General features: G+C 35.2%; 1 protein-coding gene across 1 annotated transcript in view; it reads right to left on the reverse strand.

Annotated features, from left to right (window-relative positions):
* Window positions 1-14,949, reverse strand: part of CSMD3 (CUB and Sushi multiple domains 3) — a gene marked incomplete at its 3' end in the record, with an annotated part of 1,277,483 nt that overhangs the window by 370,789 nt on the left and 891,745 nt on the right. Inside the window, exon 20 of the mRNA XM_027771421.1 lies at window positions 7,321-7,437. Within this exon, the coding sequence (XP_027627222.1) occupies window positions 7,321-7,437 (117 nt within the window). The remainder of the gene's footprint in view (window positions 1-7,320; window positions 7,438-14,949) is intronic.

A 14,949-nucleotide genomic window follows, 5' to 3' on the forward strand; every position in this document is an offset into this window, starting at 1 on the left:
TGGAGGAGAAGGGATTGCGGCGTGACCATCCCCCCTGGGGGGTGATTTCTCGCTTTCTGTCTCTATGTCTCTGTCTGTCTGTCTGGCGAGCGCACGCGCCCTACAGTGAAAATCTCTCCAAAAAAAAAAGATCACAAGTTAAAAAGGACCCAAGCAAGCATTTTGATAGACTAATTGGGCAATCTAATTGGGGCAACCTGACTTGCACTGGGTGTACGCAATTAGGTGATCAAATTCCTCACTCTACCTGTGAGGATGGTGCGCAGGTGCAGGAGAGAACGTATGGATTCAAATTTAAAGGAAGGACATAGGCAGCGTAAGAGGCCTTCCACTAATGAATATTCATAACCTCTAGTAATAAAAGTAACAACCAGTACTAAGCGCGATTGCCACTTGGCAATCCGCTTGCCCAACAACCTTTTTGGGTGTACTTTCTTTCCTTTCTTTTCTATTAAACCTTCTTTTCTATCTACTTCATTCGAGGTTGCGGTTTCATTTTGCACCTAGGGACAGATCTCTAATTTTAGTGATCTGGACCCAAAGAACCAAGGATTTCACAACGTAGCTCAACACTTTTCCATCCGTTAACAATTTCTCTATCCTGTTGGAATGGGGGGCATGCACATACACGTCCCTGGTGTTTTCTAAACCAATGGGGCCAGGATTCCAACTACGGTTGACAATTTGGGATCTGCCTCCCGTAACCAGTAGGTATTGGCCCAGACAATTTTTCACGCATTTTTCCCTACGAAATTAATAAAACAAAAAAGGCATTTATAAATATTCTACTCATTGAATTTAAACAAACCAAATATACCTTACAAATAGCACCCACATCAATAGGCAAAGCATTATCAATATCCAGAGCCCACTTTGTAAAATTTTTCTGTTATTTCATTTTGCCCAAAGTAACTACTCACTTGACTTCTAATAGCTCAGGCCAGTTTTTCTACTTCATATGTTTTTGTAGTTCTATATATAATGGAATCATATACATTTATTCTTTTGTTCTTTCATTGTCTTAAAGAGGTTTTTGCCTTACGGCATGTGCATTTGCCAGAGAGACAGACAGACATGGTGAAAGGGAAAGGGAGAAATCACCCCTTAGGGAGGATGGCCATGCCATAGTCCTTTCTCCTCCATTCTCTTCCTGGTATCTCTTCATGCATGTACACACATCTTGCATGAGTTTCAAATCAAAGGGTACAGGACTCTAACCACAGTCAGTCTTGTGGGAGTCCAGTGACCTAACTGCTATGCCACCTGCTGGTCCAATCGAATATTTTCAATGATATGTATTATAGCATTTCATTTTGTGAATATTCCATGTTCATTTTAGTTTCAGGAAAAAAAATATATCTATTCAATGACTGCAGTAGGATATGTAGCCCCAGTTAGGTGCTACTTTATAGGATGTGTAAAGTTAGACTTGTGCTCATGGAAATGTGTGTGTCACATGTGTTTGCTAGGAGGGTATTCGGATTGACTAGGGTCTTTGGTGATTCAATAAAATGTGGGGGGGGAAATGGTATAGAAAGCAAACATAGATAACAGAGACAGTGTGGGAGGAGAACAGGAGGTGGCAGAGGGTAAGAGATAGGGAACCAAGGATGGGGGAAAAAAGCAAAACATACAGAAAACAAGAAATGGAAGATCATTTGCTAAGAATAACATATTTGTTGATGTGCTTGATTGAGACAATATACAGTGTACTCTAGATGGAAAATCTCATTTTGTATGCTGTAATGATGTACAGTGAATGAATGCAAATAAATAAATTGGGAAAAAAAAACTGTTTATGGTCCTAAGTTTGCATTTTATCATAATCTGGATAGTGCTGCCATAAACATTTGTTTATGTCGTTAGATGAACATATGTTTTTTAGTTCTGTTGAATAAATATGGACTGGAATTACTAGATCATGGGAAAATAATATGGGTTAAGCTTTAACAGATACTATTTTACAAACTGTTTATGCTTATTTGTATGTCCATAGGCAAATATGGTTGCTCTGCATCTACACCAATGCTTGAAAATTCGGGGCTTTTTCATTTATTCTGTTCTGGTAAGACAGTAGTGGTCTCATTGTGGTTGCAAGGTCATATATAATGACCCTGTCTAGAACAGAGAAAAAAGACAAATGATTTCACATATGCAAACACAAATACACATACACACACACACACACACACACACACACTAACCACACAATTTATGTAAGGTTTATGAAACAAAGAATAACTACCACATGCACCTTTTCCTTGAAGTGCTTATTTTTTTACTTAACTTAAAAAAAAAAAAAACACCAGAATCTTTATTAAGAAAAACTAGTCTCAAAGTATAAGTAAAATTTGTATTCATTTACATCTTAGTCTAAAAATTCTTGGAGTTTTCATTTTTTTTAAGTGACATAAATTGTGGCCAAAATAAGCTAAACACAGAGGCATTGGCAAGTCAAGTTTATTGCTGCAGAATGGACCAGCAATTTCAGATTTGGGAATGATATGAAATGTACAAGATAGTATCTTTCTAATTCTTTTCCAAAATATAATGGTATATATGTTTTCTTTTGTTTTTCCCTCTCAACCATGGGCAGGAATACCAAAGTCCTTTTATTGGAATTCAAAAAAAACGAAGTCAGTTGCTCTTTTTTCTTTTTTTTTTTTTTTGCACTATTGACACTGGCCAGGTGGACTGAGAATGAGATGTTGACATGGCAAGAAGATGCTTTGCCACTTAGATTAGAGTCTATCTAAAAGACAGCTCAGGTAATTCTGTTTTATTTCTGCTATAGAGTAAAGCTAAGAAAAAAAATTGTTAGACAATAAGAAAGTAGACTGAGAAAAGATCAGACAAAATATTATGCATACAATTTATATTTTATAATGAAAGATGTGCTTGATCTGATATAATTTAATTAATTTGTTGGGCAATTTAAAACTCCATTAAATGGTGGTGCCAATAATGCCATGGTCAGGTACTACTTAGCTTTCTGAGTCTTAGCTTCTCTTTCTGTAAAGTGGGGTTCTAAGAGAGTTACCTTCCATATTAAATGAGGTCACATGTAAGAATGACTCGGCATGAAGGACACAGTCAGCAACTGTTAATCACTGTTCATTCTTTTGAAATGAGTGCTGATATTTTTCATGTCATTTAGCACTTTATAAAAAGAAGCTTTTATGAATTATATTATGAAATAAATGATAAAATTTGTTTTCACTACTGCATTATAGTTTAAGACCTTTGAATTTCTGCTTACAGTCAATAAATAAAATAGAGAAACAATACTGAAAACCTACTCAGCTTTTTGGAATATAACTATTTATAAGACTATAAATAACTCATGGTCTTTCTTAGTAAAAATTTACTTAAACCAAAATTTCAAAATACTGCTAAGTGCTGTAAAACTAGTTAATATAAGTCAGTATAGAAGAATGGGAACACAGGTAACTAATTTGTCCAAAGGGTTAGTAGAGGCTCCTAAAGTCAATGGCCTTTAAAAGATAAATGTTTTGGGGTAGCAGCTTGAAAGAGACATTTTAGGAGAAAGGGGAAAACAGGCAAACACACTATTTTAACAGGGCAGTGAGAAAAATCTGTAGTTTCATCATAGTGTCATCTCATAAAAATGATAATTCAAGATGCCCCATTAAGGCAATTTAGTTATAGCTATATAGATATAAATCTATATATAGATATCTCTATATATAAATATATAGATATGTAGATATAAATTATATATAAATAAATACGCATAAAGTTTTTACATCAACTTGAATAACAAATACTTCAATACCAAGATTTTAGTTATAATCATGCATCAACTATGACCTTGAAATAGCATTTGGTCTTTTTTCCATATCTGTGAATTTTTAGGTTTGTACTATGCGCTACTGAAAGACAATCCACCTCTAAAGGTGTAATTTTTTTATGTAGATTTTTTTTTCTCAAAGGTTTTAGTAGACTACATATAATTGGTTTGACTTCTGTAATGTGCTCAAAAAAATCTCTTATATTATCATAAATGATACTGTAATCAAGGCTCACTATAGGCTGAACAGTATTGTAATTAACTGAATTTGAAGCAATTAGACAATTGTATGTCTTTAGACACCTTCACTTAAAGTTAAGAAGTGAAGAGATCACCGACGATGCATTTCAAATTTTCTACTTTTTACATTTTCAGATAACTTAGGTCTCTCTTAGTGCTGGTGATGATGCTTATATTTAAAAATTCTGAGTGTGCAATGTAAATGTAAATGAAATGTAAATCATTTCAAAATGATCTCATAGTAACTCTGGATCGAAACCAATATAATGAAATATAAGAAGAGTAAATACAAGTGTACACAATGAAGATTTAAAAAATCAGTTGTAGAATTATAGAATTTTAGGAATTAGACATAATGTCTCTTTAAATCCAAACAATCTAAAAAGATGATTTAGATGACTTAAGAACTCATTATCAATGAGTAGTATGAGAGAGTGGTCAAAAAATTAAAATTAATGGAAGTAAATGTAAACATCATTAATGGATATAGTTCATAGTGTTTGGTTTTGGAAAACCACATTTTAAATAGATAATAGGTCCCTGGATATCAGTAAGCTGTATCCAAAGGAACCTGGAACTTTTAGGATCTAGGCATAGAAGGCACGAAGAATCATGTTAGTCCCAATGAGTTGTTGTATTTGAAGAGCTTTAGGTTACAGAAAGAATTAGAGTTTTTTTCTGATTTTGGGGTTTTTGTTTGCTTGTTTGTTTTCTTAATCTAACATCTAACTCTGGAGTACAGAACAAGGATGAAAGTTGCAGAATAATTTTCAAGCAATTAAATCTGTACAAAAATCAAGCAGGTTTCCCCAAAGATTAAACTTCCAATCGACTGAAGCTTCATTGTGTTTCTGAAATACTATGAAAAGAAACTGGTGTACTGGAAGAGAATTTAGACTACATTAACTTGATGATTTTTCCCAACTTTAGATTATCCTTCATGTAACTTTGGCTGTACTTTGGAATAGTAGTACTTCAAACAAACTTTGCTGACTCCTAAAAGAAAAGCATCTAATTCTGCATTTCTTGCCATGTAAATACAGATTTAATTAACACTTGCAACCTGTGAAGATGCAAAACCTTAAGTGTTAATTAAACCTCTATTTACATAGCAAGCTGTATGTAGCCCTCCATTTTCTTGCATAATATGAAAGAGCTTATTTTAAACTCCATTAATCCACTGCACACTGGAATAATAGGATGCTTTTACTAGCAAAGAATTTTGAATTACAGAGAGCAATGGAAATCAGTTTACAAAGTCTTCTACCTCAGTAGAAGAATACTCATTTTAACAACATTTTTGAATAACAATTAATTCACTGTGGAAATCTAGCTATAACAATCTTACATACTCTTTAACTCGTAAAAAATGATATACAAATTTATCAAAGGCAAACTTCATTTGTTAAAACGACATAAAATTTAAATTCAGTAAATATAAGGTTTTTTTTTTAATTTTAAGAAAATCTTGTCATTGCTAATTTGTTTTTTTTTTAGATTTTTCTACAGTAAAATTAGTAAGTACAAGTATATATTAGAATCAATAATAACAATACAACAACAGACCTAAAATCAAAACTACTTTTCAGAAGTGTAATTAAAATAAATAACTCTTAAAAACATTGGCCAAACTAGGGCCAGGAAGTAACACAGTAGTTACCGTGCTGGACTTCCACATGGCCAACTGTGGTATGAGTCCCAGGTTTGGTGGCTTGCTTTCTCATTCCCTCTCTCTCTCTCTCTCACTCTCTGGCTCTCCAGTCAAATTGAAGAATGATGATAAATAAATAAAATTAGATAAATAATTTTTAAAAGTATTGGACAAAGTAAGTAAATTTAATTTTTTTATGTATTAGAACATTTTGCTATTGTCCTTTTATTACCTTGATCAATTATACTGCTAATTTATTAGTTTGATTGTACTGTATGCATGGACTATATTTAGTATTGTTAGGTCTTTCATTTATTTGTGGATTTATAAAAGGATGTCAATTAACAAAAACTATCACATACAATTTTACATTCCAGTTAAATTTTAAGACATATCTACAGCTTGGTACATAAGCATTTATAGAATGGTTATAAATTTATGTGGACAATGTAATTATGAAGACATTTTAGAAAAAAAAGTATATATAAACATATACTATTGGGTCATCAGAAAAATCATGACATATTTTTCTCTTTTCCTATGCAAAAATGCATAATGACTTTTTTCCATATTTATTTTACAATTGGTTTAGTGCTTCAGAGCACCTTTTTATTTCCTTTTGAACTTTGGGAATCAACTTTGTATATTATGTCAGAGACAAACACAAACCTGTTTGAGATATTGTTGATATGAAAATTGCAAATAACATTAGTTTAATATATGAAAAGAAAATAAATATCTCATATTACTATTCTGTAAAAATATGAGTATATTACAGAACTAGAGAAAAGTAAATAGAAGGTTCTGCTATAGTTACTAAAACTGAATTTTATTTTAGCATAATTTAGTACTGATATGACTGATAGCCACACAGAAATGAGCAAGCAACCCTGAGGTAATAGCAGAAAGACATCTGCCACACCACTCACAGATTATCAGGAGTTTCAACCAAACCTTCTGTGATAACTCCCTTCTCTCACCTGGCTCCTGGTGTCGAGAGGGGAAGTTATCTACAGGGATGCTAGGTCAACTCCCTAGCTCCAACTAAGGCAATAAACTGAAAATGGCAGGTCATCCAAATATGGCAGCTCATACTTTCAAAGTCCATACAGGGCATGTGCAATTAGGTAATCAAATTCCAAACTCGTCACCTGAGAAAGAGGCTACAAGTACAGATGGAAACCCATGAAATCCAAACAAAAGAGGTACTATTACAGATCTCCCCTACTAAAGATTCATTACCAAAATTCACAATAAAAGTGACATTCAATCTGTTTCAAAGCTCAACAGTTTTTACCTTAACAACCTGGCTGCTCAGAAGTCTCAGGGTGTACTTTTTTAACCTGCTGCCAGCTTATCTCTTCCAGAACTCTTCTGATTTTTCATCTCTGCTTTGCTAAACCCCTTACTAGTCCTCATTCTAATTTTTTTGTTAGCGTGAGACAAAGAACCAGGTTTACTGATGTTCTTTCATTGGGGATTGGGCCCACACATCCCAAAATCTCACAATGGTCTGATTTTCCTCTTGCTAAATGACATTGTAAATGATAATGAAATAAAAATATATCCAATGAAAATTCAGAAGATGGCCCAATTATTATTACATGAGGTAACTTACCTTTGCCATGGGTTACATCAACAGTCCATGTACAATTTAGAGAATTTGGATAAAATTCTGGGTAACCAGGTGATAAGATTGTTCCACTAGGACCTCTAACATCTCCTCCACATAATGCTGAAAATACAAAGAAAAGCAGCAATATGATCAGAAACAGTTAGAAAGGCAGAGGCTGAACAAATCTCTTATCTCCTCTCTTGAGCCAGAATAAGTCATATTATCTTTGCTTAAGTTACTTCCTGGTAATAACCAGAGTATAAAAAGGCCTCTTCCAATGCTGAGAAGTTATTTCATTCACTGCAGCACTAGAGAAGAAAAAAGGTATTTAATAGCCTCTGAGAATTTGTACCGGCCTCAGGAGAATATACCTCAACTTGCCCATTTGAATTTCAAATACATACTTATACATTTCTAATGATAAGTAACATTTGCATGTTGGTAAATTAAAAATGAGTAATTAACTTTTTAGCAGTCCCTCTTATTAAGCACTAAGAAAACAAATTGTTAATTGTGTAAATTGTTCCTTATAAATTCCCAAAGGGAAATTTATTTTAAAACAACGAAGTAAGTTATGAAAGTTTTAAAGGCTACCTCTGTGCTTCTGCATTTCTCTGGGAAATATGAACAAAAAGGAATTTTTGAAGGGGTAGAGATTTGTAAGTACATATCTCAAAACAATAAGATCAAATAAATATTTATGAGCTGAGGTAAAAGAAATTCAATATTCGTTTATTTGAAAATTAATCACAGTTTACAAGATCTTCTACCACATTCAGCAGTCATCAGTGTTCACAGTACACCAGATAATTTCATCAAAATTAAACTATGGGACACAAAGAAATAGCCTAATAAGAATCTGTATTCTAGTGAGAACGGAAGAGCTATTGACTCATTTCATTTCACTTAGAAATGCCAGTTCTCTGGAACATAGGCAAGGGCATTAAGAACTGTGAATACAATAGCATCCTTGTCTGCTGAGATCCTTGCCCAACTTTCCCAGGACACCACAAAAGTGAGTTTTGGCCTTATTTTGTTCCATGATCTCCAAGTATCAATGCTGAGTATGAGAAGAGGTAAGGCATTCTGGCCACTATCCTACATTACCTACAAAAACAGTAGGTCCGCAGTTCCCAGAATTATTTAACCATGCAGGGTTGTACTTAAATATTTATATAAAATTTAAAACCACTTCGACCTTTGCCTTAGTTTTCTTATCTGTAAGTAGTGATTATAATGACACTTATAAAGGTACTCTGAAGATAAAATGAGCTTAAGAACATGTTAAATATTCAATAAATGTCAGCTTTTTTTCCCCCACGTCAGACAGGTACTATGCTGACACTGAAATGCCAGATATAGTGTGTGTGAGAGAGGAGGGTCTGAGGAAGGACATTTAGGAGAAAAATAGGGAGGCAAAGCATTAATGAGTCAAAGAAATGTGGTATTATCTGTTGAAGATATTTTATAGTTTTATCAACTGGACTGGGGAGAAATGTTCACCTGTTGAAATATTCACTTTGTATGCTAAATAATGTGATTGAATGTATAAAAGAAAATGGAATAAAATAAAGAAAGAAAGAAAATAGGTTCAAGGGAGGCATATCTCACACAAGGCATGAACAGCCAGTTATGGTGCTTACGAAACAAAATAGAATCAATAAATGTTAGCTATTATTACTACAATCAGATCTCATTACCTGGTTTACTCTACAAGTCACCTAATCATGGGCTGAAAAGATATTTGAGGGTGGATCTGGGTGTTAGGGAAAAAAAAAATGAAGAGAGGGTTTGTTGTGGGCATTTCAGAACCTGTAGTCCACCTACCCCCCTAACAAACAGGAGAGCTATCTCAATCAACAGTGCCTTGTTCCCAAAGTGTTGCTTTATACCAAGCATTTGATTTCAACTTTTCACTTAGTAGTCATGACAACCTCATGTTACCAGTTCATGGGAATATTATTTACATGTGATTTTTTAAATGTATTTATTATTATTATTATTATTATTATTATTATTATTATTATTTAATTTGAGCAGAGAGAGAGAGGGTAAGTGGAAAATCAAGCCACCAGGTCCAGGACTAGAATCACGGTTGGCCATATGAGAGTCCAGCACTTCAACCACCAAGTCATCTGCCAGCCCCTTACCTATTTTTAAAAAAAAAAAAAGGAAAAATATTTTATTTCTTATTATATTTAATAAATAAAAAGAAAGGGGGAGAGAGAAAGGGAAAGTGAGAAAGCAAGCATCCACATCTGGGACCTGAACCATGTCCAGAACAGCCATGTGGAAGGTAGTCTAGCACCTTATCTACATCACTTGCCGGCCCTTTATCTGTGAATTTTAGCATTCATACTGCCTTGATATTTGACATTTTTTCTAAAGCAGAAAGCTATTCTGAATTTTCTTGTCTGACCTGCCCTGGAGCCATTCAAATCTATTTTATCAGAAATAGTGAAGAAATAATCAAGGGCAAGATCTAATCAGAGAGGCTAGTATCTTATGGGTTTGGGGGTATCTTTTTTTTTTTTTTAGAGGTTTTTGGTATACGGCATGTGCGCTCGCCAGACAGACAGAGAGAGACAGAGAGACAGAAAGCGAGAAATCACCCCCTAAAGGGGATGGCCACACCGCAATCCCTTCTCCTCCATTCTCCTCTTGGGATCTTGGGCACACACGCACACACGCCCGGTGTGAGTTTATGCCCCCAGGTCCGGGACGCGAACCGCAGTCAACTACATGGGAGTCCAGCAACATAGCCGTTACGCTAACTGCTGGTCCCGGAGATATCTTTTAAAAAATGAGTATACCCGTGCCAGCTGGTAGAGTGGTGGTTAAAAATAACACATGGCCAATTATACAGTTTAAGTCCCAGATCAGTGGCTTCAAAAACATGCTGGGAGCATGTGCATACTCCAGATAGGAGAATGGAAGAGAGATCTGTAGCATATACATACCCCCAGCAGATGCTTTCTCTGTCTCTCTCTCTCTCTCTTTCTGTCTCTCTCTCTCATTTCTCTCTAGCAAGAGTATGTGCCCTATAGCAAACCGAACAAAAAAATAATGAAACATAGTATCCACTCCACTATCTCCAGGAGAACAAAGATACTGTTTATTTATGTACTTCACAGTATCTATACAGTGTAATTAATAAATAATGATTTAGTAAATCAATAAGTGGTTATAATGTAGCAAAAATACCATACCAAGTAGAGAGCTACCAGCCGCAGAAAAGCCAAGATTATACCTAGTTACTTTGTCCAAGGGCAGCATAATCAAGTCAATAACCTTTAAAGTTGACTAGGATTTTGATAACATAGTTCAGGGAAAAGCTATGACACTCCAGGAGGAAAATTAACATTAATGAAGGCAAAGGGCAGAAATTACATATGGAAAATCAAAACATAGTAAATAGGCCCAGAAGGCTGTAATACATCCTTCATTTATTCTTTCATTCAGCACAGTTGAGCACCACTATTTGACAGGAAATGTTCTTGACACTGAGGATACAACATTGAATGAAATTAAATTCTTGCCATGTAGAACTCACATTCTGGTAGGAAAGCAAACAACAAACACATAAACATGTTAGAGAGTGGTATAAACTGTGAGGAAAATATAAATGACATGACAAAGTTTTCTTCTATGTAGTCACTGTGATGACTTTTAAGTAGAGAGCAGTGAGTGAAATTAGGAAATGAGCAACGTGATTCTATAAGTGAACCTAGTTTCAGGAAGACTGAAGAAGGGAGGGAGGATCAAAGGGAATTCAGTGAGAGGAGTGGGAAAGGGGTTCTTACATTGAAAGGATGCCCAGGAGACTTGTGTAGTTGGAATGGGATGGCATGAATGAGGGACAGAGTGGTAAGATGTGAGAGGTATACAGGGCCCAGATAATCTAGGGCAATTTTATGTGGAAGTCAGGATTTTATTTTGCCTAGGGTGGAGAGTCCTATAGATTCTTGTTAGGACAGTATCCTAGTCTGTCTTTTTAAAGAAATTACTGTGACATCTCTATGGAGTAGACCTTAGAGGTCAAGAGAAGAAACAAAAAGATCCCTTAAGAAGGGAATGATTAAAAAAAAAAAAGGTATCAAATTTACAAAATTGTACAATATCTGACTGAAGAATTTTTGCTTCAACATTCAAGATTCCTTAGTCAACAGTGAAAGACAAATTTAGAAAGGATCAAATATTACTCAGAAACCTAAGTAGATAGCAAACAAAACTGAATTCAAATAAATCTTTTCATATGCTATATAATGTATAACTAAACAAAAAATAAAAGGTAATGCCTTGCTTTTCAGTCATACTTTTTTGAGAGAGAGATTTTTGCTATAGGGTACATGCGCTTGCCAGAAATAGAGAGAGAGAGACAGACAGAAAGTGAGAAATGCCCCCCCCCCGGGGAGATGGGGGATGGCCATGCCACAATCCCTTCTCTTTCATTCTCCTCTCAGGATCATGGGCATGCATGCACACGCACCTGGTGTGAGTTTAAGCCACTAAGGACTCGAACTGTGGTCGACTACATGGGAGTCCAGTGACATAGCCATTGCACTAACTGCTAGTACCTTCAGTCATACATTGTAAGTAGCACAAAAAAATCTATAAACTTTTAAAAATATTTTTATTCATTTTTATACAAAATACTTAGAATGAGTATGTAGAATCACAGAGAAAATAATAACAAATTTGTAATCAATTTTTTATTTTAAAGAATTTTAATATTTTATTATTGCAGAAAGTGTGGGTGGGCAGGAGTCAGTAGAGTATCTGTGCATAGGATCTGGATATAGGTTTCCTGGTTTTACATTTTTTTTTTGAGAGGTTTTTGCTATAGGGCGCGTACGCTCGCCAGACAGACAGAGAGAGACATAGAGACAGAAAGCGAGAAATCACCCCCCAAGGGGGATGATCACGCCACAGTCACTTCTCCTCCATTCTCCTCTCGGGATCTTGGGCACGCATGCACACGCACCCAGTGTGAGTTCTAAGCCACCGGGTCCGGGACGCGAACGGCGGTCAACTATGTGGGAGTCCAGAGACATAGCCATTACGTTAACTGCTGTTTCCCCTGGTTTTACATTTTGACTCTGCCATTTACTAGTGAGGTGACACATGGCAAAGTACTTAATATTTCTGTGCCTTAGGTTTCTCATCTGTAAGTAGTGATTATAACAGCACCTATATGGTGACTTTGAAGAGAAAATGAGTTAATATGTGTAAGCACCTGAAGCAGTTTCAGAACATGGTAAACACTCAATAAATATTAGCTATCATTGTTACAAGCAAACCTCATTTAATCATCTGGTTTGCTTTACAAATATGCTATTCATGGTCCAAAAAGATATTCTAAGAGTCCGAGTCCATTGTGCTAATGTGAAACACACTGCAACTTAAGAATCTAGACAAAATAGGCCAATCAGGGCACACTCTTAGATCAGAGAAGAAAGTTCTACTTATACATTTTTTCCTTCCTTTTATTCTAGAAAATTTAGATCAGTTGCTGCTGGAAGAAAAGTTTACACTGGAGGAAAGTTCTGATGGACACAGCTAACAAGGTGATAAGATAGTTGAGTTCAGGTCAAGTTAATGAAAAATTATTAAGTAGTTGGCTTATAAAAAGTTTAGATGTTTTAAAAATTAATGTAATTCAGCCCTTAGCTGGTGATGCTCAGGGTGACATGGGATTACAAAAGGAGAGGATAGATCCAGATGGGTATTCAAAGTCACATGAGTTGATTTTCAAAAAAGATATAAGCATTGAGGATGAAGAAAGAACTGGAAAGGACGAAGTCCAAATGATTAAGAGTTATGAATTCAAATATCAGTTATTTGGATTTTCATTTCCATGCAACAGAAAGCCATCACATGTTCTTTTGACATAGAGTATAACATGAAATAATCTCGGTATGAAAAATGGCACTGGGAACCAGCAGTTAGCGTAATGGCTATGTTGCTGGACTTCCACGTAGTTGACCATGGTTTGCATCCCGGACCCGGAGGCTTAAAACTCACGCTGGGCGCATAGGCGTGGGCGCCCAAGATCCCGAGAGGAGAATCGAGGAGAAGGGATTGCGGCGTGACCATTCCCCCTGGGGGGGTGATTTCTCGCTTTCTGTCTCTCTGTCTCTCGCTGTCTGCCTGGCGAGCACACGCGCCCTATAGCGAAAACCTCTAAAAAAAAATGGCATTTAAATTGAAAGAGTCAGAAACTGAATTTAAAGTTGAATGTGGTTGCACCGGTAAGAGGTGCTGAGGGCCTATTCTGCTCCAGGGAAAATTGGACATATTCAGTTTTATTGTTAATAAAATTTAAATCTGTTGATATATTTAAACTTTTTTAAAAAAATCTTCTTGTGTCCTATAACATTGCCTCCATACCTTTTTTTTTTTTTCTTGGTGATTTTTACTCATGACAACCACGTGGCTTTTTCAGGGCCTGGCAAACATACTACAAATTGCTATAATCTTTCATCTTGACCATAGGGATGGAAAAACACATGACTGAGACAAGGCCAATTGGAATATCCTTCTTTACAAAAGTAATTGGTCCAGGTTTAAACCAATCAGGAACTGTTCTTAAAATTTTTCTAATTGACACAACAAAGAATAACTCATTCTTCTCCAATTCTGAAGATACAATGCTATTAGCTTCAATTTTCCCAAGACTATGTTCTCTACTGCCAATTCCCCATGTAAAAAAAATGAAAATGGTGGTTCCTGGCTGCACCTGAGGAGAATTATGTGAATACACAGAGAAAAATCTAAGTGGAGAGCTCCTTAAAATGCTCGAAATCATGCTTATCCTTTCTGGGATTTAAATAGTAAAATAACTTTTAGTTTAGTTTTTTTTTTTGTTTGTTTGTTTTGTTTTGTTCTTTACCAGTAGCTTTCTGTCATTTACAATCATGAGAATACTGACTGTTACAAATGATATTTACTAAATGCAGGGAAGATGTGCTGATGATTCTTTTAAACCTTGTTATAAAAACAAATTGGCCTAAAGCTGTTCCTACAAAACTATGGCACTGACAGTAGTAGAAAATTGAATCATAAAATGACAAATGTGATCTTCTACCTTGAAAAAGAGTAAGTACATAAGTTGGAAATAATACTGTAAATAGAAATTAAAGCCAGGAACTAAATAATGCATAAATTCATGATTCACAAAGCAAATATAAAAGCACTTCTCAATCTTAGGGGAAACAGTTTCTTCCTTTGAATTTTCATGTGTTTCCTGAACATAATGCATCTCTTACTTACAGGAGCAAAGAAGCAGCAAAGTACACTAATATACTCTTCATTATGATTAGGAATTTGTCATTATGAGAGCAACTTGCCATGATGCTATGTAGCTAGCTAGAATTTGGGAGAAAAGTTTGGGTTTCCATTGGATTACTGCATGTTGCTTTCCAGGACAAGCAAACACTTTATTCCTTCTTTCTTCAGTGCATTTATCTGGTACAACTTTGACTTTTTCAATGCTGTTTTGTCAAGGGTCCATAGGATGTTATACTGTTAACATATATGTGTGTGTATAAATCTTCACACACTTGGCAAATGTGTGTATAGATATACACACACATATATACACATACACACGCTATATATATATATATATAT

This window comes from Tupaia chinensis, unplaced genomic scaffold (genome assembly GCF_000334495.1).
Source record: "Tupaia chinensis unplaced genomic scaffold, TupChi_1.0 Scaffold000032_1, whole genome shotgun sequence".
In the NCBI taxonomy this organism is placed as follows: domain Eukaryota; kingdom Metazoa; phylum Chordata; class Mammalia; order Scandentia; family Tupaiidae; genus Tupaia; species Tupaia belangeri.